This window comes from Sus scrofa, chromosome 7 (assembly GCF_054392235.1).
Source record: "Sus scrofa isolate SSC_HxYL_T2T_F1_AM1 chromosome 7, Sscrofa_HxYL_maternal_Yorkshire_Landrace_v2.0, whole genome shotgun sequence".
In the NCBI taxonomy this organism is placed as follows: Eukaryota; Metazoa; Chordata; class Mammalia; order Artiodactyla; family Suidae; genus Sus; species Sus scrofa.
The window spans coordinates 9412455-9438689 of NC_139389.1; the positions used below are offsets into that span (position 1 = coordinate 9412455).

Genomic DNA, 26235 nt, shown 5'->3' on the forward strand with positions numbered 1-26235 from the left:
GTGGGATTGTGGGGTCATATAGAAGTTCTATGTATAGATTTCTAAGGTATCTCCAAACTGTTCTCCATAGTGGCTGTAGCAGTTTACATTCCCACCAACAGTGCAGGAGGGTTCCCTTTTCTCCACAACCCCTCCAACATTTGTTAGTTGTGGACTTATTAATAATGGCCATTCTGACTGGTGTGGGGTGGTATCTCATGGTAGTTTTGATTTGCATTTCTCTTATGATCAGCGATGTTGAGCATTTTCTCATGTGTTTTCTGGCCACCAGATGGCACTTTTAGTGCTGTGATTTGGTGAATGAGAAAGAGGGTCCTGGGAGAGGGGAGGGGGTGGGGTCTCCCAGCTGAAGAAATAGCATGTGGGATACGCGGTGGCATTGTAACCAGGAAGTGGTAGGAGATACACAAGGTGGCAGAAGACGTGGCCACAGAGGAAGATCAGACCTGTCTTGGCTGTTAGTGAAAGATTTGATATCTTCGAAATGCGGAACGTTCACTGAAAGCTCTCACTTCTATGTAGAGGGTCATTTTCCTCTTTCAACGCAATCAGTTCTTTATGGTTCTTTCCTAATTTGTCTTCCCAGCCCTTCCAATAGTTGCAGTTGAACATCTATTAGAGACAAAGCGTTGCATTTTTGGAAAGACCCTAGCAGACATTCTCCAGTCCCATCCCATCATTTTCTCTGCGGAAGAAGATAATTGATCACTTTGAGGGCAAACTACTCTGAAAGTTTTTATCTTTGCCATCCAAGTTAACTCAGTTGGCTTTCTGGAAGAATTGATTCCTAGGAAAGATTTTGGAAAGAACCAGGGGATACACTGTGTCCAGAGAGCTGTTCATTGGTAGAAGATTTCATGACAATAATGGATACAGATGGTCACTTAATAAATTACAAATTATTTTTATTCTTAATTACAAAATTTAGTAAAAGAAGTTGTCTCTTCAGCTCATGGGGTGCCATCTCATTTTACCCCCAACTTTGGGAATTTTTATCCCAAATGAGAGAATTAAGATGGAGAAGGCATAAGACTTGGTCACTGTATGCAGAAAATGAAGATAGCCCAGGGGATTCTGGTCCAGGATTGGGGACCTGGGAAGGGTGACAGTTTGCACAAGGGGACAAGGAGAATGATTTGAGTTCAGGCGCTTGAATTTCAGGCTCTGACTACACCTTCCAACTCAACTTGATTCATGTCCCTTCCCCAAGATTATCCCTTGCAAGAGGTCAGGTAAACAGAACCAAGTCTTTATCAAGGATTCTCTGTAATGTTCCGAAGCATCGTTTCTGCTGTAAAAGGACAGCCTCTTTCTATTCTTGATTCAAACGCCATCTCTCAAGAAAAATTTGGCAGCCTGGAAATGAAATCCAGTAAATAGTGTGCCCTCCCTTTAGGGACGTGCTCTCTTGTCTCCCGTCTTTTCCTTCTCACTTTGCTTCTGAAATCTTAGTTTCCTGATCCTCCATAGCATGCTTGAGCCATAAGTAAATCAGAGTGCTGATGAAGAATTCCTCGCATTTTTTACATGACCGTCACAGAAGATGCCATCCAGGCGACACGAATAGATGATTCATGTTGGAGAGTAGCATTACTCTGGGTTTGAGGGTGAAGATTTTGTTGACTCATTCCTTCTTTGCTCCGACAATCAGTGATCTCAACAATTCCAGGCAGTCTCTTCATGTTTTCAAATGAGTGCTTGTGTTTGTAATTAACACCCAAAACTGTACCTTTGCAGAAAATGGGCCCATTTCTTCCTGGGTCGCCCAGATGTCTCCTCTTTGATACAGTTTTGAGCTAAGCTCATTTTAGAGAACACAGCAGCACCCTGCTCACCTCTCAGCAAACAATACTATGTCTCAGGTAGAGGCAAAAATGCCTGTTCCTTTAGCTCATCTATCCCGCGTCTTTCTTGACTTGGCAGCACGCCACCACCCACCACAAAACATTCTATACATTTCTGCTCACATTTGTTCTTAGTTGCCAGTATTATTCGTGGGAAAATAGCTCTGCTCTCTTTTTATTGCAATATTATTTGTGGAAATATCTGTCTCTCTCCTTACTTACGCGTTAACAAAACAAAACCAGAGGAAAAATTTGAGCAGAGAGCATTTCCTGTGATTCTTGTGCATCTCTGGGATTAACTCTCATGATTAAAAGATCACAGTAACACAAACTGCAAAGCCCATCTCTGATGGCAAGTATACCTGAGATGTATAGCAATGTCAGCCGTTGGTTCATCATGTGCAACTGTCAAAAACTAAGCTTAGGCGTTCCCATTGTGGCTCAGCAGAAATGAACCTGACTAGGATCCATGAGCACGCAGGTTCCACCCTTGGCCTCACTCAGTGGGTTAAGGACCTGGCGTTGCCGTGAGCTGTGGTGTAGTTCTCAGATGCAGCTTGGATCCCACGTTGCTGTGGCTGTGGTGTAGACTAGCGGCTAGAGCTCCGATTCTAATCCCAGCCTGGGAACCGCCTTATGCCACAGGTATGGCCCTAAGAAGACAAAACAAAACAAAACAAATAAAACATAAGCTTAGTGTTGCCAATGCCTGCTTTGGGAGTTCATTCTAAGTGAAATTAATGTTGGGAATGGTTCCCACAAGGCATTGTTCTGAACAATGCAGATGAACTTAATATGCACCATTTGAAAAAAATTAGCATGGCGTTCCCATCATGGCTCAGTGGTTAACGAATCTGACTAGGAACCATGAGGTTTCAAGTTCGATCCCTGGCTTCGCTCAGTGGGCTAAGGATCCGGCGTTGCCGTGAGCTGTGGTGTAGGTCGCAGACGCAGTTCAGATCTGGCCTTGCTGTGGCTGTGGTGTAGGCCGGCGGCTACAGCTCCAATTAGACTCCTAGCCTGGGAACCTCCATATGCCACAGGGGCGGCCCTAGAAAAGACACACACACACACACACACACACACGAAAAAGAAAAGAAAAGAAAAAGATTAGCAGGTGTTAACATACAGATATGCTAGTATGTGCTGTATGGACTCAGGGACATAGGAAAGCTTTCGGAGCGTTGCTTGTAATTCACATGCATTAATACTTTCGAGCTTGTCTGAGAACTTGGAACATCAGGCAGGTTATAGAGCAATGCCTCCGCTACTCTCTTGCAAGCAAAGCAAGAATGTTTTATTTCTTTTTTTTTTTTTTTCTTTTTTGCCCCGCCCCCGCCACATATGGAGTTTCCGGACCAGGGATCAGATGCGAGCTGCAGTTCCCAGCTCTCCAGAGACGCAGCCACTCCTCTTGCACCTCAGCGGGAACTCCAGGAGTGTTTTATTTTTAATGCGAAGTTGAGATTAGTATCTAGAAGACAAAAAAGCGTCTTTGCCTTTAAGGAACTGACAGATTTAGGGCGCACTAGCCTGGGAAGGCATGGTTGTTTCCTTGAAATTAGAGGAGCGTAACCTGGGGGCTCCAGGTGTCCTCTGATATATTGGCAGCTTTGGCAAAGGAAGAGAAAGCAAGTCTGGAAAGAGGAATTCACATCATTAATATTTTTGCAAAACGTATTTAAATAGTTTCTGTTCATTGGGTTTTGTAAAATATAAAAATATGTGGATTTGATGTCCGTGGATTCTGTCTCCTTCATTTTAAAAATCATAACTCACATATTTTCTAACCATTGAATATTTTTGTTAACATTTAATAATTCTGTTTTTTTTTAACATTCTGAGTTTCAAGAAAAAAGACATGATTTTAAATGGTTTTAAAAATAAATTTCTTGGAGTTCCTGTCGTGGCTCAGTGGTTAACGAATCCAACTAGGAACCATGAGGCGGCGGGTTCGATCCCTGGCCTTGCTCAGTGGGTTAAGGATCTGGCGTTGCTGTGAGCTGTGGTGTAGGTTGCAGATGCGGCTCGGATCCTGTGTTGCTGTGGCTCTGGCACAGGCTAGCAGCTACAGCTCTGATTCGACCCCTAGCCTGGGAACTTCCATATGCTGTGGCAGCGGCCCAAGAAATGGCAAAAAGACCAAAAATAAATAAATAAATAAATGAAAATAAATTTATGATGGATTGGGGAATGAAAGAATGTTCATTTCAGTACTTTATTTTTTATTATTTATTTGTCTTTTTAGGGCCACACCCAGGGCACATGGAAGTTCCCAGTCTAGGGGTCAAATCAGAGCTGCGGCTGCCAGCCTATGCCACAGCCACAGCAATGCCATATCCAAGCCGCGTCTTTGACCTATACCACAGCTTACATCAACACCGGATCCTTAACTCACTGAGCAAGGCCAGGGATCGGACCCACGTCCTCATGGATACTAGTTGGGGTCATTACCCCTGAGCCACGTAGGGAACTCCTCAGGACTTTATTTTATTTTATTTTTTGTCTTTTTTGTCTTTTTGTTGTTGTTGTTGTTGTTGCTATTTCTTGGGCCGCTCCCGCAGCATATGGAGGTTCCCAGGCTAGGGGTTGAATCGGAGCTGTAGCCACCGGCCTACACCAGAGCCACAGCAACGCGGGATCCGAGCCGCCTCTGCAACCTACACCACAGCTCACGGCAACGCCGGATCGTTAACCCACTGAGCAAGGGGTTATGGTCATGGTTCCTAGTCGGATTCGTTAACCACTGCGCCACGACGGGAACTCCAGGACTTTATTTTTATACCATAAAAGAGAAAGCTAGATTCGCTTCCAGGGTAAATAGGTAGCTGTGAACGAATATAACAGGCTGCACTTTATCTCTAAGGAAGTCCTCCAGGAATCTCTTCCTACCTTGGCTTGGAAAGCTGTTTTAACGTCAATGTAGCCTCTTTCCTGGACAGCAGCATGATCCAGTGGAGAGTGACTGGTCTCTGAATGGGGGACTCTGCATTGATCGCAGGTCTGGGCTCTGCTCTGTCCACCTTCAACAGCTTTGGGCAACTTCTTGCATCTCTCTGCTTTCTTCCTGGTCCAGTGGTGGTCACTCCTCAACGCTTGGAATTGTTGTGAAGATTCAATGCTAATTCTTTAGTTTAAAAGGTTAAAAATATATGCAATATACAATGTATGTGACATTTCATTTTCACATGTAATATTTAATATATGTATTATCATGTAAAACTTAATATATCCATTAGTAAAATTGCTTTTTAGGGCTGTACCTGCGGCATATGGAGGTTCCCAGGCTAGGGGTCTAATCGGAGCTGTAGCCACTGGCCTACACCACAGCCACAGCCACATCAGGTCTGAGCCTCGTCTGCGACCTAACAGCACAGCTTATGGCAACATCAGATTCTTAACCCACTGAGCGAGGCCAGGGATAGAACCTGCAACCTCATGGTTCCTTGTCAGATTCATTTCTGCTGTGCCATGATGGGAACTCCTCAACAGAGTTTCTTAAACCCACCGGAAGCTCACAAAGGGACATGTCCGAGGCTGCTTCCCTGCTCTGATGGCTTGCTCTCCCCTGCAAACTAATCATTGTGAGCCTCTCTGTGTATCTCTTTTACCTACATATACTGTGTATCTATTCTTCTACTCTTAAATTCCAGTAGCTCACTCTAATATGATATCCTTTTACATTCCTCTTAGTTTTTTTTTAAGGTTTAGAAAAGAGCTGTATTTTATGTTTTTTTATTAAAGTATAGCTGACTTATTGTGTTGTACCAGTTTCTGCCGTACAGCAAAGTGACCCAATCATACATGTATATACTTTCTTTTCCTCATATTATCTTTTTAAAAATTTCAAAGTTTTTTAATTAATGTATAGTTTTTAAATAATGATTTTTATTTTGTCCATTATAGCTGGTTTACAGTATTCTGTCAATTTTCTACTACACAGCAAAGTGACCCAGTCACATACATGTGTACATTCTTTTTCTCCCATTAGCATGCTCCATCATAAGTGACTAGATATAGTTCCCAGTGCCATACAGCAGGATCTCATTGCTTATCCATTCCAAAGGCAATAGTTTGCATCTATTAACCCCAAATTCCTAGTCCATCCCACTCCCTCCTTCTCCCCCTTGGCAACCACAAGTCTGTTCTCCCATGTTCATGAGTTTCTTTTCTGTGGAAAAGTTCATTTGTGCAGTATATTAGATTCCAGATATAAGTGATATCATGTGGTATTTGTCTTTCTGACTTACTTCACTTAGTAGGAAAGTCTCTAGTTGCATCCATGTTGCTGCGAATGGCACTATTTTGTTCTTTTTATGGCTGAATAGTATTCCATTGTGTATATATACCACATCTTCTGAATCCATTCATCTGTCATTTAGGTTGTTTCCATGTCTTGGCTATTGTGAATAGTGCCGCAATGAACATGTGGGTGCATGTGTCTTTTTCAAGGAAAGTTTTGTCCAGATATATGCCCAAGAGTGGGATTGCTGGGTCCTATGGTAGTTCTATGTATAGATTTCTAAGGTACCTTCATACTGTTTTCCATAGTGGTTGTACCAGCTGACATTCCCACCAACAGTGCAGGAGGGTTCCCTTTTCTCCACACCTTCTCCAGCATTTGTTATTTGTGGACTTATTAATGATGGCCATTCTGACTGGTGTGAGGGGTACCTCATAGTAGTTTTGATTTGCATTTCTTTAATAGTCAGTGATTTTTTATCTTTTGTCTTTTTAGGGCCACACTTAGGGCATATGGAGGTTCCCAGGCCAGGGGTCTAATCAGAGCTGTAACCACTGGCCTATGCCAGAGCCACAGCAACTCCAGATCCAAGCCGCGTTTGCAACCTACACCACGGCTCACGGCAATGCTGGATCCCCAACCCACTGAGTGAGGCCAGGGATCGAACCCGCCACCTCATGGTTCCTAGTTAGATTCGTTTCTGCTGCACCACGATGGGAACTCCTAAAAATCAGTGATTTTGAGCATTATTAATGTATAGTTGATTTACCATATTGTGTCATATTTTCTTCCATCATGTTCTATCACAAGAGATTGGATATAGTTCCCAAGCTATACAGTAGGACTTCATTGCTTATCCATTCCATAGGGAATAGTTTGCATCTCCTCTTAGTTTTTAAATTTAACCTTCCATGCCTGTAAATAACAGTTCCTTTTCCATATAAGATGGTGACAATCTATTGTTAAAATAATTTGGATACAATATATATCACAGAGGGAATTGACATAAAATGTTTGTTTCTTTTTGGCCGAACCTGCAGCATGTGGAAATTCCAGAGCCAGGAATCAAACTCCAGCCCCAGCATTGGCCTGAGCTGCTGCAGTGACAACACCAGACCCTGAACCCAGTGTGCTTCAAGGGGACTCTAAAATATTTTAAAATAAATGCAGTTTCTCTTCAGCACACGTCTCTATTATTAAAACAAAACAAAACAAAACAAAACAAAACACTGTTTTGGAAGCTCACCAGATCATAGGATCCTGGAATATTGGGAAGATGAGTACAACCTGGCTTGTTAGAAGCAGAGTTATTCCTTGGATCCTTCATGTCACAAGTGTCAGTGCACATGGTAATGTGTCCCTTGGTGAATTAAACCCTCTTATTTTCCGTGAAGGAAATAATTTGCGTGACCCACTAAAATACCCCATTAACAGCTCCCCATAGCTGGCTACTCAGAGCTACCTCCCCATGCTCAGTTAGTTTTGGGTAGAACTGAAGCTCTCCCACTTGAAAAAAGGGCCCATCTGCATTTCTTGCCAATGTCACATCATCCTGTTACCTTGTTCCTGCACCTGCTCTGTGCAAACACAATCATCATTCTGTCCTAATGGCCAATTATCATTAGCTGATCGGGAGCTTTTGTTAAACTGCCCTGAGGGGCTCACCACACTGTTGATGCCATTCTGCCCTGAACGCGTAACAGTGGGTATCACCTGCAATCTGTTTTCAAGATTGAAAGGGCATGAATCTGCCAATATAGATGTTAGGTAAGAACCTGTGTGTCCTATTTTTACCCCTCTTCTCTTTACCACCAGCAGCTATGCTTGTGTAGCACGCGAGGTTTCTGTGTTGTCTGCGTATAGTCGCATAACCTTTCTTGGTTGTGTTTCATGATGCCGTATGCTTCTGTCCTAAAACAGTGCAGAGGGAGCTCTGATGAAAAACTACCCAGCCCCTCTCTGTGTGTCAGTGGGACGGTTGGAGGAGGAAAGGTGCATTTGGCTATTAAACATATTTTGGCTCAGATTTCTCCTTGGCAAAATGCTAACTGTGTAACCTGGGGAATTTCTTTAATTGTACTGAGTTTCTGTTTCCTGAGGCGTACAATGGAAATATCAGTTCCACCTTAGGGTGTTGGTGTGATGATTAAATACAGTGATCTCTAATACACAAATGCATCCACACACACACATTCGTCAGTGTTGTGTTAGTCTTGATAGGCTAGATTAATCTTCAGTAAAAACAGCTCCAAAATTTCAATAGCTTAAAGTAACACACAAGCCCACTTCTCATCCTGCATCACCCTGTGTATCAGCAGGTAGGCTGGGCTTACTCCAGAGAAAAGGAAGCAGCAGCCATCACCTTGAACTTCAGCTCATCACGACATAAGTCAGAACTGGCCAGGAGTTCCTGTTGTGGCTCAGTGGGTTAAGAACCTGACTGGTTTGATCCCTAGCCCCACTCAGTGGGTTAAGGATCGGACGTTGCCATGAGCTGTGGTGTAGGTTGAAGACGAGGCTCTGATCCTGAGTTGCTGTGGTTGTGGCTGTAGCTGGCAGCTGCAGCTCCCATTTGACCCCTAGCCTGGGAACTTCCATATGCTGCAGATGCCGCCCTAAAAAAACAAACAAAACAAAAAAGAACTGGCCACCTGGTTCCACCCACTCTCAAGGGGATATAAATATACAGGTTGCAATCCTATCATGTACATGAAGAGAGTAAATTCGAAATATTTGGAAAACAGTGTTAATAGCTACAATATTTGTCTTAAAAAAATGAGATAGTATTTGAGTCAGTTCTCTGAATGTTAATTTTCTTATTAACAGCGCCTTGTGGAAATCTTTCTAAGCCAGGTTGTTTAAATAGAACCCATTATTTTTAGTGGCCTAATGGTATAAATATACCATAATTGATGCAGTCATTTCTTTATTAGGGGACTTTATTTTATTACAATATAAACATGTCTATGTTATAGCTTTGCAAGATAAATATCTAAAAGTAGCTGAATCTGCCCAAATTAACCTGGTTCAAAAAGGAAAGCCTAAGGCTATATTTTTAAGACTATACATCTCGATTCAAAGAGGATTTATAATTTGGGACAAAATGTAAAGACACCAAATAGCTTGGAATGACAGACTTCTCATTTACCCATCTTTTTTTTTTTTTTTTTTTCCCCCCCGGTCTTTTTGGGCCACACCCGCGACATGCGGAGGTTCCCAGGCTAGGGGTCTGATCAGATCATTTACCAATCTTTAACAATCCACAACCTTTGTCTCATCTATCCTCTACTTTTCCCTGGATGTAAGCAGAAATATTTGATCCCAAACTTTTACATTTAGACTGCGAGCCTTCCTTGGATGTGGGCGGTACAGGACTTAAAGATGCTGGACATAAGATTTTGCAGAAAATTTCCTGCCAAGACCTGCCTTCTTTCCATCACAGTCACAAGAGGTCTATTGACTCTGAAAGCATAGCCCGTGCTGGAGATGATCCTCTTATTTGGACTAAAGAACTAGACCTAACCAGCCCTCTTCCCATCCAGGGCAGCAGAAAAAGAAACCTTCCAAAATAACGTTGCCATCCAGAAACCATAGGAGTTGATGCCTGACAGTTTCCACTTCACCTCTTTCTCCACCTGTTTTGTGTAAATGCCTCCAATCTCCCCTTCTCATCAGGTTACTCTCTGCTAAGTATTTGCAGAACAAATTGCACAGAACAAGCCCTTTGTAAGCATAATTATCACAAGCCTTGCTTTCTATTCAGAGTTTTGGAGGAAAAAAAAAAAGAGTGAACCCTTTGCTAAAATAACATAGCACAGAAACACACCAAAAAACTGCTCACATCATTTAGATGTGTCAACTATATTTTTAAGAACTCGAGTTCCATAAACAGAGAGATGAAATGGTTTCTTCAAACCTATTGTCCACTGACCTTTCCCCGACTCTTATACCAAAACCCTGTCAGGTTGGATTAAGAAAGAATAAGGGAAAAGCTTAAGCCAACAGAACCTTCGCTATAGGCTCTAAAACACAGTTTGAAGACAAACATTGTAGTAGAAAGGTCCTTTCTGAGGAGCGTCGAGGCTTGCCAACTGTACAGCTGGTTTTTAACCTTTGTCTGCAGGAGTGACATTCAAAACATTTAATAACTAGACTTGCAAGAGTCAGAAAGACCTATCAGAACAGATGCCAGCCGTAAACAATCCGTGCAGCTGAAGCAATGCACGCGGGCTGAAAATGAGCTCTACTGATGTGTCACTGAATTGCCTAAAGGATTTTCACTGGCCTTCCTGGAGCCAGCTCTGGCCATGTCTCCTTGCTCAGAATATGAATGCCTTAAACTAGATAGAAAAAGGACTAGAAGCTGTATCCCCCTCTTAAATGGCAGTCTGCTCCCATTCTGTGTCATACGTCCACTCCAGCATTTGTGAGAATAAACACACACACACACACACACACACACAACTAGCAGTAGTGTAGTGCAATTCTGTGTCCATGAACCATTTGGAAGTCATGCAGGGAGTCCTGGGCTAGGGATTGAACCCATGCCACAGCAGTGACCCAAGCCACAGCAATGACTGGGTCCACAGACACAGCGGGATCCTTTAACTTCCAGGGAACTCCTGGAAATCATTTTGAATGCTCTTCTGAAATTCGTACTTGGTAGATTAGCTTACAGTTCTGGTTTTAGCATATTACACATTTAGATCAAATGGAGAAAAAAACAGATGTTGTTCTTATATGAGAAATATCATAGATGTTATTCTTATATGAGCGTTAATAACCAGGGGGTGGATACGTTTTCTAGGGTTGCTGTCACAAGTCGCCACAAATTTGGGTGCTTGAAACAATGTGCATTCACCCTCTTGCAGTTCTGGAGGCTGGGAGTCCAAATTTAAGGGGGTGCCTTCAGAGGTTCTTGGGGAGATGCCTTTCTTGTCATCTTCCTGCTTCTGGCGACTGTTGGCATTTCCTGCGACTACTTTGCTCCAGTCTCTGCCCCTGTCTTCACATTGCCTTCTCTTCGCTCACCTGCGTCTTCCCCTCTCTGTCTGTGTGTCTGTCCTCTGTGTGTCTTTAATAAATACACCTACCATTGGACTTAGAGCTCAGCCAGATCATCCAGGAAGTTCTCACCATGCAATCCTTAAATGAATTACACCTGCAAAGAATCTTTCCAGATTTCCAAATACAGTCATATCCACAGGTGCCAGGGCTTTGACAAAGACATATCTTTTGGGGGGAGGGCGCCACCATTCAACACACAATAGGAACAAGAAGAAAGGGACAGACAGAAGCAGGAAGAAAATTTAACGGAGAGCCTGAGTCTATATCAAAGAAAAAATATGGAGGAAGATAAACATTTTAGTCTTACATCAAATTTGTGTACTGATATTTATCTAAGTGCATCTCTCTTTGAATCCTTCCATGGCTTTGCATTGTATTGACATTCCCATTTGGTATTTTGACTCCTTGTCATAAGAGTTAAAGCACTATATGAACATTTCCAAATTTCTACCCCTTAACTTTGATTCTGACTTCCTTGAAGCCTAGTAACTGTTGAGCATGAAAAGTAAGGTCGGGTGTAGACAAGCAGAAAGCAGAACCAGATTGCAATTCCAAGTCAGTCGCACCGTTTGTCATATTCAGACTCGGGGAATTCAGGCTCTGTGGTTGCCTTCGCATCATTTTAATGGTGGTGTCTTCTGGAAAGCTCAAGTTTCACACCCTGCCTGGCCGGGTGTAACTCTGCTGCCAGGCTAATGACGAGCCTTGACTATCCCCGCCTCCACCATGAACTTCATCCAGCCTAAGGGCTTGCCTTCCTCTCTGCAGCCACCGCCACTCCCGCCACCCCTCTGCCCCCAGCTGCTGCAGATCAGCTTTCCCAGGGAAATTCTTCATCAGCTCCATCTCTTCCACACTAATCACTGCAGAACTTCCTTGACACATGGCTCCCCACTCACATAGTAAATGGATATTTCCCTATGGCTGCTCCTTAGCTGTACGTTTGCACACGTGTTTTCAGTGGGGTGTGTTTTGTTATGTCATTGAGTGCATCCTCTTTCCTAGTATATTTTAAGCCCTGTGAGGTCAGGAGTCCTATTGGCTATTTTCTTCGGAACCAATTGTGTGTTCTACCGGTGGGTAATTAATACTATTACCGGGCTGATTTCTAGCAGGTGGCTCTCAAAAGAATGTGCCTCCGAGTCACCTAGAAGTCTTGTTAAAATGCAGATTCCGGGGTAGAGCTTAAGAGGTTGCATTTCTTCTTTCTCATTTATATCATCTGGGTAAAAATCCCTCACAAGCTACAAAGGCTCTGTGTTGAGAACCCCTGATGTCAGTGATAGGATGCTTTGGACTGCCCTGCCCTTCAGCGTTTCCCTCCTTCCTCTTAAAAATGGAGGAAAAAAGGGAGTTCCCCTTGTGGCACAGCGGAAACAAATCCGGTTAGGAACCATGAGGTTGCAGGTTCGATCCCTGGCCTCGCTCAGGGGCTTAAGGATCTGGCATTGCCATGAGCTGTGGTGTAGGTCACAGATGTGGCTTGGATCCTGTGTTGCTGTGACTCTGGCAGAGGCCGGCAGCAACAGCTCTGATTAGACCCCTAGCCTGGGAACCTCCATGTGCCACGGGTGTGGCCCTAAGAGGAGAAAAAGACAAAAAAAAAAAAACGAAACCACCGTACTACATATTTTTTAAGAATGCTGTAGGACAAGCAGGGCACTGAAGTTTCATTTTGGAAGTTCCCGCTGTGGCGCAGCGGAAATGAATCCGACTAATATCCCTGAGGATGCAGGTTCGACCCCAAGCCTCGCTCAGTGGGCGGGGGATCCAGCAGCGCCATGAGCTGTGGTATAGGCCACAGATGTGTCTTGGATCTGGTGTTGTCGTGGCTGTGGCTCCGATGCGACTCTTAGCCTGGGAAGTTCCATACGCTGCAGGGGCAGCCCTAAAAAGCAAAAAAAAAAAAAAAAAAAGAGAGAGAAAAAGAAAAAAGAACAAGAAATTTCATTTCGTTTAAATTAATTCAGGTGTAAACAGCCAGATGGGGTTACTGGATACCATACTGGCCTGCAGAGTTAGAAGCTGCAAACGCAGGGCAGACTATTGAGGAGAATGAACCACCAAACCAGGGCACAACCCTCTGAGGTCCCCTTAGGCTGCTTGAATAAAGGGCCCCCACAACTACAGGGCATCCCCATCAATGTTTGAGGCTAAGGTGGCAGCCATGTCCATGTTTTCCCGGCTACGACGTCACTTGGCCAATTAAGATGCAGACATTCAAGCTCTTAGGGCTGGTTTAGTATTCAGCGAGTGACTAAAAGATTGCTATGGGTTCCATTGTTTTAATGAGACCATGCAGGGTTTATGCAGGGTTTATGCAGGTCATTTGTTCTGATCTGTGGGCAGAGATTAAGGTGAAAAGACACACAATATAAAAAAAAAACAACTCATTTAAGAAAAAGATGTGGGGAGTTCCCGTCGTGGCGCAGTGGTTAACGAATCCGACTAGGAACCATGAGGTTGCGGGTTCGGTCCCTGCCCTTGCTCAGTGGGTTAACGATCCGGCGTTGCCGTGAGCTGTGGTGTAGGTTGCAGACGCGGCTCGGATCCCACGTTGCTGTGGCTCTGGCGTAGGCCGGTGGCTACAGCTCCGATTCGACCCCTAGCCTGGGAACCTCCATATGCCGCGGGAGCGGCCCAAGAAATGGCAAAAAAAAAAAAAAAAAAAAAAAAAAAAAGACAGAAACAAACAAACAAACAAAAAAGTAATGAAATTTGGTAAGAATTCAATAAATAATAGTTTAAAAAAAAAAAAAGAAAAAGATGTGGGAGTTCCCTTCATGGCTCAGCAGTTAACAAACCCCACTAGGATCCATGAGGATGCGGGTTCGATTCCTGGCCTCGCTCAGTGGCTTAAGGATCTGGCTGTGGATCCTTAAGGGTCACAGTTGCTGTGAGCTGTGGTATAGGTTGCAGATGTGGCTTGGATCCTGCGTTGCTGTGACTGTGGCCTAGGCCAGCAGCTGTTAGCTCTAATTCGACCCCTCGCCTGGGAACTTCCATATGCTGCAAGTGCAGCCCTAAAAATCAAAAACAAAAAAGTAATTTTTTTTTCCTTTTCAGAAGGTCGTTAAGAGGTGTTACAGTTTGGAAGAGGAATACAGGATTTGAAGGCACCAAGTCCTAGCCACTAGACCATCAGGGAGCTGGGATCTAGGACTTGAACAAGAGAATAACTAATATTTCAATATTTGCCTGTAACACAATGCAATACATTTCCCTCAGACACTCCATCAGCAGCGCAAATGGCTCCTGGGCCATCTCTAGGATAAAGCTTAGAATCAGCCATCAGCCAGGGACCAAGTATTGTGAATCTGACCTGAGAAGAAACAGTGAGATTCACCTGGTTTGGCTGGTAATCCATGCGAGAAGGGAGGGGTCCCTGAAGGCCTGATGGGCTCGGAGAGAGACATGGTTTTGATGTAATTAAGGAGAGCCCAGCTCCAGCCCTGGGATTCCATGTCAGTCCCTGACATCTTCCTCCGGAGCAGGCCCTGGCAGCTGGACACCTGGCGTTCCTAACTGTGAATGCAAATGAAGCTTAGAATGTGCTGATCTGGCAGAACGCTTTGCAGATGAGAAGTAGCATAAATGGCCAAGGGAGAGAATTGGAGTGATCGGAAGCGTGGTCTCACACAGTAATTTAATATCCCCGGTGGGTGGTTGACCCTTTGCCTTTAGAGGCGAGCACTCCATGTAGAATTTGCCCAACGGGAGGAGAGCGTGGTCGTGACCTGTCTTTTGTATCAGTCACTGGGTCCTATAAAATTCACTCTGGAGAAGTTTCTGGAGACAGTGATGGTGAGAGTGCCTCCTTGAACGGATGCTGTTTCAGAGGCTGGAAAAGAGGATGAGGGTTGGGGCTCACAGGGCATGGGGCGTGAAGGGAATAGCAGGCTTGTAGTCAGACACACCTGACTGCAAACACCTGTTTCCCCATGTAGGCTTTGCATCACCATCACCTGGGAAGCTTGATGAAACTACAGATTCCTGGGCCCTGCATTAACCTACTAAACTAGAATCTCAGGCCGGGGGAGGGGGGGGGCTAAAGCCTTTAAACAAAATAAACACACACACAAGGTGATGTTGCCATGAGACTTCTCTAAGCCTTAGTTCTCCAAACGGTGAGGAGGGAGTCACCATACCTGAGTCAGGATTATTGTGGAGATACAGTGTCAGGTTAAAAAACAAATACAGAAAACCAACAAGCATGCAGAACAAAGGCCAGATACCTTGTAGCTGTTATTATGGAGCCATGGGTTTGCCTTAAGACACTGGTCTTTCTTTAGAAATCTCAGCGCATGTCATTGGCCTCCCTCTGCCTTAGTCTCTGGGCTAAGACAGCTGGGGGATCTTTAGCCAAATGAGCTGGGATCCCAAAGTTGCAAGTTGTCGTTTCCGAGGATTGATTTAAAAAAAACAAAACCCCAAAGCCCCCACAGCCTTTCCGGTTCCTTTTCATTCTAAGTTTTCCTGACGCTGGTGTAAGGCCCCCTTGAGGTTGGGGAATTTCTACCGAACGCGAAAACATCAATTATGTTGTAACAGGTTGTCGACTCCAGTGAAAGTCAAGGGCTGTGGGTTGGACCCGCTCGAGAATGATCGTCTGTTCTGGCCCCAGAGAGGCGCTTGCACCCCGCGGGTTCCCGGCGTGGCCGCCTTCTGGGTGGTACATCTTGCTTTCATTTGGCACCGTGAGGCTTGAGGAGAAGGGGGAGGGGGAGGCTGGCGTTCCGCCCTGGAGCTCCAGGGAGGGAATTTAGCTGCCAACCGAGCGGGCTCGACTCGCTGGTGCTGAGACGTGGGGAGGGGTGGGGCCGCCAGGGAAGGATGCGCGCGTGAGGCCGCGAGAGGGGTGGGAGTGGAGCCGCTCAGGTGGGACCGAGGAGTGCCTCCCCGGAACCCTCCTCCCGCCTCGGGATCCGGATTGGCTCGGGCGGGGAGGTCGGCGAGGTCAAGACCCCTTCGGCGCCTTCCCCTGACCCGCCCCGCCGCGATCGCGTGGCTGGAGAGACGCGGGTGCGGGGCGTGGCGGGGGCATGCTGGCCAGGCGGCGGGGCGCGAGGGGCGGCGCGCGGGGGCCGGAGCAGCGCCCGGCCCGGGGCGCCCGGGGGCCGGATGGCGGAGCCCACGCGCGCCGCGGAGCCGGGGAGGTTTGCGCTCCGCTCGCCGCGCTGCAGGGAGGGCGCGGTGCCAGGCGCGAGCGCCCCGAGACCCAAAAAGAAAGCTTTTTATTTGCCGAGGATGAAGCCCCTGAAGGAGCCCGCCCCCAACAACAACAACAACATGTCCTTTGTGATCCATTGTCAACTAGGCAAGGAGATCAAACACATTTGCAGCAACTGCAGTCGGGGAGAGGACGCCCGGGACGGTGAGTGCCGGGGCGCGTCGGGGCGGCGGCGAGCGCGGGAGGCGGGGAGGTGGCTCTGCCGGTCCCCCGTTTGGGGGCACCACCGGCATCTCTGCCCCGAGAACTGCGGCGGCAGGGGCGGACGCCTGCCCTCCCGGCACTTTGCGGAGCGCTGCCCAGAACCAAACCCGGCCCGCATCCTTGCCCAGACCATTGACGTACATGCTCCCCCAAGTGAGGGTTTGAAACAGCTGAAGGGGTAACTCTGGAATTTTTCCCTGGCGAAGGTGGGGTTTGGGGGGGATTGATCAGGGGTAACATTAGGAGCTTTAAAGACATAATCACACCTGCTTTCTTAGCTTTCTGGGCTTCCAAGCGGTTCTCCCATCCTCGCGTTAGGACAGGATAGAAGCTTTGCTGGGCTGCGTTACAGATGTGGGCTTTTGCGGGTGGATTCACTTTGGAGAGGGGATTTGGCCTCCGGCCCCAGAGCCCTGGAGACTTGTGGAGTTGCTGAAGGATGTCCGTTCGGATTGGAACGTGGCCTTGGTTTCTGGGGGGGGCCGCTGCTGGCCCCTCTGGGAATGATGCTTGATGGCCAAAATGTGGGAGGTGGGGGAGGGGGCGCGCAGCAGTTTCCTCCAGGTGAGCCTGTGAGAGCCAGAGAGCTACCCCCAACCCCTCGCCCCCGAAATCCGGTCGCAAGTGGGTGGTGAAGGGGTGTGGGACTGCCAGCGACTCTGGGCAGAAGGAACCGAGAAGGAGGGACAGCTCTGCGCGGACCAGGCAGAAGCCTCTGCAGATGTGGACGCGCCTGTGTGGTGGTGCATTTCACGCAGGACCCTCTGGGGCGGTTCAGAAGCAGACTCCGGAGGGCCACTGAAGGGCTCGGAAAAGTTTTAGGCAGCAGATTTACAGGGAAAGCATTAGCACCTGGCCAGCCTGAAGCTGCTCACCTGACTTGACACTCCTACCTGCTTGGGCAGGCAGATTTTCCCTATCAAGCTGGAGGGCCACGCGGCTTCCCTTTGGAAAAAAACACAGAATACTTAGGATCCCTCGGGTTCTTGTTGGCCTCTGAAGTGCGGCATAATGAAGTGACTGGCTTGGCTAATGGCTTTGCAAAATTAGAGTCCTGCTAGCGTAATTATACTTTTCTTTGATTAAATTGCAAGAGAAGCAGTGCGGGCTGGCCCTTGGCGTCCAAGAGAAAAACGGGGGCTGTGCGGGAGGAAGGCAGGAGCACAGAACACACTAAGGCAGCTCCTGTTAGGTTTCGGGGTGGCAATCGGTTTATGAGAGGCACACCCTGACGTGTTGGGTCCTTTGGTTACTCTGTTACCTGATGACGCCTATGGAATATAAAGGGATTAATGAAATGGTCTCAAGCCAGCCTTTTACCAGGTACTGTAATAGAGCATGAGATGTAGTCTAAAATACTTATTAAATGAGTCACTCTGTTGACTGAATTGCTTCCCACATGGGCTACTTCCACAGCCTTGGTTGCCGATTTAAATTAGGATCTCTGAATGTTTCTACAGTAAGGAAAGGCCTTCCCTGACAGCGCAAAGATGTGTGTTTATGTGTGTAATTGCGAACATGATGCTTCTACTCGCAACATGCATGGTCCCTACCGTCTCAAATGCTCCAGAATGTCTTAAGGAGCTACCTTTGCATGTTGACGTTATCACCTGAGATGATGAAAGCATTTAATTTCAAAGGACTCTCATGTGGGGGGGGAGATCAGATGTTGCGGTGCCTGATTTCTGCCAAATTCTACACCCGCTAATCGTGCCTTCCAGTGCGTGGTGTGCTCCTCTAGTCACTGAAATCAAATGAGGTCAGGTGCTTAGCCCTTCTGCTTTTCCTGCCAGAGCCCAGAGCAGCACTGCCCACTCTGAAAGGAAAGGAAGTTCAAATACATTTCAGCAAGGCTTGACCTTGAATGATATTTTGTCCTGAGTGGATGTACTGTGAGCTAAGTTCTGGAGAAGCTGTTTGTTTGCGATTTGAGTCATCTTTGCTGCATGCCAGGAGAGCCAGCTATTTTAAAGGACGCGTGTAGTAAAGATTGTAGTAATGCCAGCAGATCTGCGGGGCTCCCTAGTAGAGGACATTGCTTATGATGGGACCGTCCTGCATTGTGTCCAGAGCCATAAATATGTGAGGTTTCTCGTTTGGCACCAAGGAGGCCATTTAGTAGCAACCAAGGAAAATTTTGGTCCAGCTGGAAAGGCCTCACTTGAAATTTTACACAGGCAGAATTTTAGAGAAGCTCACTGAAGCTCATTCTTAAGTTTTTTTCATGTATAAAATATATTTAAACACATGTAAAGTATATTTTCGTAACTTTGAGTCAAAAGACAATCTACAACTGAAAGTATTTGGCTGATACAAACTCTGAAAGAAAGAATATCCCTGGCTAAATGAACACATAGAAAAGATGAGATTACATTTTACTTTTAGCATTTGCCGTTTTTCTTGAGTACTTTTTTTTAAGTACCCAGATCCACCTATTAGTACCGAAGATGCTTTACTGACGTTATTTTTCATTAGAAAATCACTTTTAAAATTATAGAACACAGTCACTAGTAATGGCCAAAGACAGTTTGTGTTCTTTTAGTTCAATTCTGAAGCCATTTCCAGATGAGGAAAGAAGCTTATACAGCACGTGGGTGTAAAGTCCACCAGAAAGTTAAGGCTAGAACAAAGTTTTTGTTTTTGTTTTTTTCTTGTGTTTTTTAGGGCTGCACCTGCAGCCTTTGGAAGTTCCCAGGCTAGGGGTCGAATGGGAGCTGCAGCTGCCAGCCTACACCACTGCCACAGCAACAAGGGATCCGAGCCACATCTGTGACCCACACCACGGCTCACGGCAACACTGGATCTTCGACCCATGGATGGAGGCCAGGGATTGAACCTGCCTTCTCATGGGTACTAGTTGGGTTTGTTTCCACCGAGCCACAACAGGAACTCCGGGTAGAACAAAGATGGAAACCCTTGTCTGTCTTTAAAACTAAAGCGCTTTCCACTGTGCCTTCAAGTTGGTTATTTATTTATTTATTTTTTGGAATGGCGAAAAATACAAAATGTAGAGAAGTACCGTGAGGTATGTGTGTACATGTGTCTGTGTTATGTAGACGTGCAGTCTCAATAAGGCAGGCTTATTAAGATCTAGAACTAGAAGGAATTGCACAATTTTCTAGTACATTTAAGTTTTTCTGCCTCACCTGTTTGATCGGTAGTACAGGGGGAGTGGAAGTTTTGAGCTAAGTAGATTAGATGTTATGTACATTGTAAAGCTGTAAGAGACATAAGTAAATTATCGCCAAACTTATATTGGAAGTCAATGGGAGAATGTGATTTAATTTCCAAAGACTTAAAAATCAACTCTAGGGAGAACTCTATTCTTGAAGACCAGGTATTTCTGTTTATAATTTCATACATGTTTTCTGTCTTCATTTGAATTCCCTTTGAGTCTATTAGTGAGGAATTATCGCAGGAATTATAATGTCATTAGTAATTGTGTATTAAGATGCAATTTTAAGTAATTTTAGTAGGAACGGTCCATTCTAAAAAGTTGTTTGAAGTCGTTTGAAACCTCTGTCTTATAGGGGCCTATTTAAAAAGTAATCAAATGATAGATTGAGAAACAAAACATAGTAACTGTAGCAGCTGCTCAGTGCCTTTTACAGGTGATTGATCATTATTTCAAGGTTGTTTTCATTTCTCTCCAGCTTCCATTCTTCACATATTCATATGCAAACTCACTAATCCATTGGCTCACTAGACACGTTTCCAAATTTGGTCTTCGGGATTAGAAAGATTTAACCTGTTTTCTGATGGATTCCACTATGAACTTTTAGAACAAAACCAGTTTGTCACAATACTTCTCTGTTGCTGACTCTAGAGTTCATTGGGCAAAACAGCCTCTGAGAAAAGAATGCTTCATGGATGTCTGTGGTTCAAATCCTTCATTTCACCGATGAGAAAACAGATGCATAAAGATTAGGTAAGCAGTCCTCTACGATCCAACCACCAGCATTGGGTTTTTCAGGGCTGCTGGTAGGACCTAGCCCTTGATGAAGGAAGAAGTTTCTAGCAGTGGTCCAGGGCTGGCTTCTGAAACCTCACTGCCTGTTTTCACTGCTAGCTGGGTGACTTTAGGATCCAACAGTATTGTCTATGGCATGGAGTTGTGAGAATGACATGTGGTTATTGATACAAGGCGTTTCGCATGATGCCTGCCAAGAGAACGTTCTGGAGCCATATTAGCTGCGATCCCTATCATCTGTATTGCTACCACCAAGTTCACTTTTGTCTTGGGTGTTTCTCCTGCTCTAAGACCCTCTTTGGTCTGTTCTGTAATTAAACATCCCTGGATTGGGTCCAAGATGAAAGCATCCAATTCTACGCTTATTCTATACTTAACAGTGAAAACATGTATTTCTAATAAAAACAAGTAAAAGTGAGATTGGAAAAGCGCCTCCTCAAGGTTGCACGTGTCAAAGTATTTTGTGGTTGTGGTTTTAGAGTTTTAACAATCATAACCAGTTCCTTCTAGGTAATAGGGCGCACATATCTGTTTTACTAAATTTACAATGACGAAGCATTTTTTTTGGGGGGGGAGGGGTCTGTTGGATAACCAAAACAAACAGGCAAGGTGAGATCCAGTTGTTTTTCTGGAAGAGGAAAGGTAAACAGCTGGGTGAAGTAGTTCCCGGAGGATTTTATTGACGTGGACCAGATGGACACTCAGAGTCAAAGGGACAGCTCTGGATGACATGGCCTGAAGCAAGGCAGGGGTAGAGGTCGGAAACTGCTTCCTGAAGGTCAGGACAGCCTAGGAAAGCCTCGGACTTGGACAGGGTGTAATGTTTGTGTGGAACCCTAAAAAGAAAGGCAAGTGCTCACACGGTAGGGAAGAGACATGAAGAAAGGCTTCGTGGGTGTTAGGCGGGGATGTGCAGAGCAAGCCAATTGGAATGAAGGTGTGCTCTTAAAATTCTAGTAACGTATAAAGTATCCTGGAGTTCCCATTGTGGCTCCGTGGTCATGAACCTGACTGGCATCCATGAGGACGCAGGTTCGATCCCCGGCTTCGCTCAGTGGGTTAAGGATCTGGCATGGCTGTGAGCTGTGGTGTAGGGTGAAGTTGTGGTTCAGAGCCCACATGGCTGTGGCTGTGGTGTAGGCCTGCCGCTGCAGCTCCAATCCAACCCCTAGCCTGGGAACTTGTGTATGCAGAAGGTGTGGCCCTAAAAAGCTGAAAAAAACAAAAAACCAAAAACCAAAAAAAAAAAAAAAACCCACCTCTCTTAAAGTATCCTTTATAATTGTCCCTCAGTGTCTTCAGGGGATTGGTTTGTTTCAGGTGCCCTCCACGGGTACCAAAATCTGGGGGTGCTCAAGTCTGTTATATAAAATGAATAATATATGTAATGAATTCTTATATGTAATGAATACAGTCTGCATCTGTGGGATGGGTTTGCATCTGCAGGTACAGAGGGCAGACTGTTCACACCACTGAGCTATTAGTGATTCTCTTACATTTGTTTATAAAATTAGCTGCAGGTGTGTGCAGGGTTCCCCTCACTTACCAGCAGGAATGGCAGCCCCTTGTTGCCTGTGAAGAGTCTGCACCTTAGAGCAGCTGTTAAGTAAACTGCGAGGTTGTTGGAGGAAGCCATTAACTATGAGTAAGGCAGGAGGGCTTCCCAGAGGAGGTGATAGTTGCACTACAATGTAATGGAGGCATTTTCTCAGATGGAGAGGGAGGGGCATTTTGGTAAGGAAAAAAAAAACATAGGCAAATGGTTTAAATTGTAAAAGCATGGCTTGCTTGAGAAAGGGGAGAAATTTAGCAGGTAGAATTGTTGGAATGTAGAGGAAAATGACACGAGCTCGTCTAGAGACAAATGTTTTTCGCCTCTTCATTTTTTCCAATGATATATTTGTGAAGCATTTTTTATGTGCCAGGTTAAGCATTTGGAATATAAAAATGAGTAAGATAGTATGGTCTTTGCCCTCAGAAACCTTATAGTGTAGCACAGGGAGATAGATAGGTAGACAGAAGTTTTTAAAGTGTTCGAGAGGCAGGTGTCATTTTAGAGGCAGAAGGTAGACAGTATCAGGCCCCCCTTGGACAAGGGGGAGGGCAGGAAAATCCTGGTACAAGTTGGGAAGGAGTGCAGATTTCATCCAGTGAGCGCTGTAAAAAAGAAAATAAAAAGAATAAAATAGAAACCTCAGAGTTCCCTGGTGGCTCAGCAGGTTAAGGACCTGATGTTGTCACAGCTGTGGCTCTGATTGCTGGCCTGGGTTCCATCCCTGGCTTGGGAACTTCCTCCTACTGTGTGGCCAAAAAAACATCCCCTCTCCCACAGAAACCTCAATTAAATACAGTTGGGACGCCAGAACGGGGCACTCTCATGCCCCACAAAACCCAACAGGGGGAAGAAAGACTCCTCTTCTTTCCTAGCAACAACTCAGCCAATGAAAAGCCGAAGACTCTTTGTTTACCGTAGCTCTCGTAGCTTCCTTTCCCCTTTATAAAAGCGTCCCCCTTTCCTTGCTATGTGGGGGCTTTCAAGGGTTATAAGCTCCCAGCTGCATTTCTCTGCTAATCCTGAATAAACCCATCTTTTTGCTGGAGATGTAACAGGCAGTCTGTTTGTTTTAGGAAGGTAGCACAGGGATTTTTAAGCAGACATGGTATAATCAAAATACCATAAAATATATATATGTATTATTATTATTATGGAAAGAAGTGCGTATAAACACAAGATAATAATCTCTGTAGATTCACCAGCCACATTCCTCCCACTCCTGTATTATATTGAAGCAGATTTGAGGTTTTTATGATGGCGTTGCTGGCAGAGCCTAAGCCAGGGCTAGAGGAGAAAGGGCTTGGGTCTGACAGCCACACGGGGCTTTGAAACAGCATCGCAAGAACTTGAACAGTGGGTATCAAAAGACCAAGAGTCTGCTAGTCTATCACAGACTCATTCAAAGACCCAGTGACACTTTGAAGCACCAGCAATTCAAAGTTGCTTTGCCTTATGTTCAGCATGATTTTGAACTCATATGTAATTTTGCTAATAATTTCCCCTTCTGCTCGGATATCTTTCTGACACAGACATCTGTAAGTATTCAGCCAGTTTAGGAGAAAAAAGTTTTTTAAGTATTTATAAAATATATAGCTTAAAATGTATCCATATGTCTCAAGATAAAAAGGGTCAATAGATTATAATATATACATACAACTGTATAGAGAGGGCAGGGATCAAAACGTGTTTGCTAGCCCCAAATATTCATTTCTGGGGTTTGCTAGTGAATACAAACAGTAAGAACATTTTGGACTTGAATAGGTGCTTAGAGTTTGAAGACATGGCTGAAAGGAGGGCCCAGGATGAGCCATTTAGGAGCTGTTGTGCCAAGGTCTGTGCCAAGCAGGCATCTGTGATAAAAGCTGTGAGACCAAGGGGAGCCTGTTGAAAGCCAGAGAGCCGGGGCAGGAGAAGGCATGAGCCTCCCTTACCGAGAAGGAAGATAGGAAAGGAAGAGCCTAAGAGGTAAAAGTTAGAAAGCTCTGGGTAAGAGAACCAGGACCTAAGAAGCAAGAATCCAGCTGTTGGGTCGGAAAAGAAGAAATGCACAGTAGTTTGGAGAAAATACAGCCAGAATGTTGGCGGTAGATCCCACGAGAGAAATAATGTGATGGTTGTTTTTTACAATTGTACCATTTCTGTGTCTAAGGCCAGAGGATTTCAACTATATTTCAGTTACACAGCACAGTGTTAGCAAGGATAATCACCATGGTTTACATTAGATGCTCAGATCTTACTCATCTTATAGCTGGAAGTTGGTATGTTTGGCCAACGTCTTCCTATTTGCCCGGGAACCCAGTCCTTAGCAACCATGTTTGTATTCTTTCTTTGTTTCTTCCTCTGCTTCTTTCCTTTTCTTCTTCCTTCTCTTCTCTTCGCCATGCCCATGACATGCAGAAGTTCCTGGGGCAGGGATTGAACCCACGCCATGGCAGTGACACCCAATTCTTAATTGCCAAGTGGCCAGGGAACTCCTCTACTCTCTATTTCTGAGTGTGACTTTGTTTCCACATGCAAGCGATACCATGTGGCATTTGTCTTTATTTTGGCTTATTTCACTTAGCATAGTGGCCTCAAGTTCCATTCAGGTTGTGGATGGCAAGATTTCCTTCCTTCTTGCAGCTGAATAATATTCTAGGTGTGTGTTTGTCCACTACATCTTCTTTATTCATTTATCTGTGATGGGCACTTAGGGTTGCTTCCAGGTCTTGCAGTTGTGAATAATGAGACAGTGAACACTGGGGTGCAGCTACCTCCTTGAAACCCTGTCTTCACTCCCTTTGAATTCATACCCAGAAGTGGAATTACTGGATGTGGTAGTTCTGTTTTCAGTTTTTGGAGGAACCAGCCTACTGTTTTTCAGTAGTGGCTCCACCAATTTATAGTCCCACCCACAATGCCCAATTCCCTTTTTTTCCCCTTTCTCCACATCCTCACCAGTACTTCTTATTTCCTGTCTTTTTGATCATCCATTTTACCAGATGTGAAGTGCTATCTATTGGGGTTTTGATTTGCATTTCCCTGGTGATGAGTGATGCTGAGCCCATGTTCACATAGTTGTTGGCCATTTGCAACCCTCTTTGGAAAAATGGCTATCTATTCAGATTCTCTGCCCATTTTTTAATTGGATTTTTTTTTTTTTTTGTTATTGAGTTGTATGATCTGTTCATCCAGCTTGGTTATTCATCCCTCAGCAGATATATGATTTGCAGATATTTTCTCTCGTTTCATAGATTGCGTTTTCATTTTGTTAATGGTTTCCTTTGCTGTGCAGAAGCTTTTTAATTTGCTCTAGTCCCACTTCTTTATTTTTGTTCTTGGTGTCAAGTCCAAAAAATCATTTGCCAAAACCCATGCAAAGAAGCTTACCCTCTGTTTTCTTCTAGGAGTTTTATGGTATCAGGTTTTACGTTTAAGTCTTTACCCATTTTGAGTTGCTTTTTGTGGGGGTAGTAAAATAGAGGTCCTGTTTCATTCTTTTTCATGTAACTGTCCAGTTTTCCTAACACCATATATTCTTGACTCCTTTGTCATAAATTGACCGTATATGCATGGCTTGATTTCTTGGCTCTCTATTCTGTTCCATTACTGTATGTGTGTGTTTTTATGCCGGTACTCTCCTGCTTTGATTACTATAGCTTTGTAATACTGTTTAAATCAGGAAGTATGGTAACTCTAGCTTTGCTCTTTTTTCTCAAGATTGCTTTGGCTATTTGGGGTCTTTTGTGGTTCCATATGCATTTTAGGATTGTTTTTTTTTTTTTCTATTTCTGTGACAAATATCATTAAAATTTTAGTTGTTGATTGAGAAATAACTCATACACCAAATAATTCACCCATTTAAAGTATATAATTTGATAGGTTATTGTATATTCATAGGGTTGTACATCCTTCACTACAGTCAATGTTAGAACATTTTCATCACCCCAAAAAGGCACTCACACTCCCCTTAACCTATGTCTCCAGTCCTTTTCTCTTCCCTAGCCCTAGGCAACCATCAATCTATTTTTCATTTCTATAGACTTCCCTCTTCTGGGCATTGCATATAAATGCAATCAGGCAATATATGGTTCTTTATGACCGACTTCTTTCACTTACCATAGCGTTTTCATAGCACGTCCA

The 26235-nt window shown here is 44.8% G+C and overlaps 1 protein-coding gene across 20 annotated transcripts in view; it reads left to right on the forward strand.

The window, feature by feature from the left end:
• The window catches only part of PHACTR1 (phosphatase and actin regulator 1), a 560191-nt gene that overhangs the window by 282089 nt on the left and 251867 nt on the right, over positions 1-26235 (forward strand). For 2 of the 20 annotated variants that reach the window (XM_084967377.1, XM_084967379.1), the window contains exons 1-2: positions 15718-15826; positions 16472-16528. The exons of 13 other annotated variants lie outside the window; for them this stretch is intronic. Coding sequence is in view for 3 of the 7 variants with exons in the window: in XM_005665575.4 (XP_005665632.1) it covers positions 16276-16528 (253 nt within the window). In the remaining 4 variants the exon portion in view is untranslated. Of the gene's footprint in view, positions 1-15717; positions 15827-15982; positions 16529-26235 lie in introns of those variants that run through there. 5 more of the 20 variants (XM_021099760.2, XM_084967380.1, XM_005665575.4 and 2 more) reach the window with 3 other exon arrangements.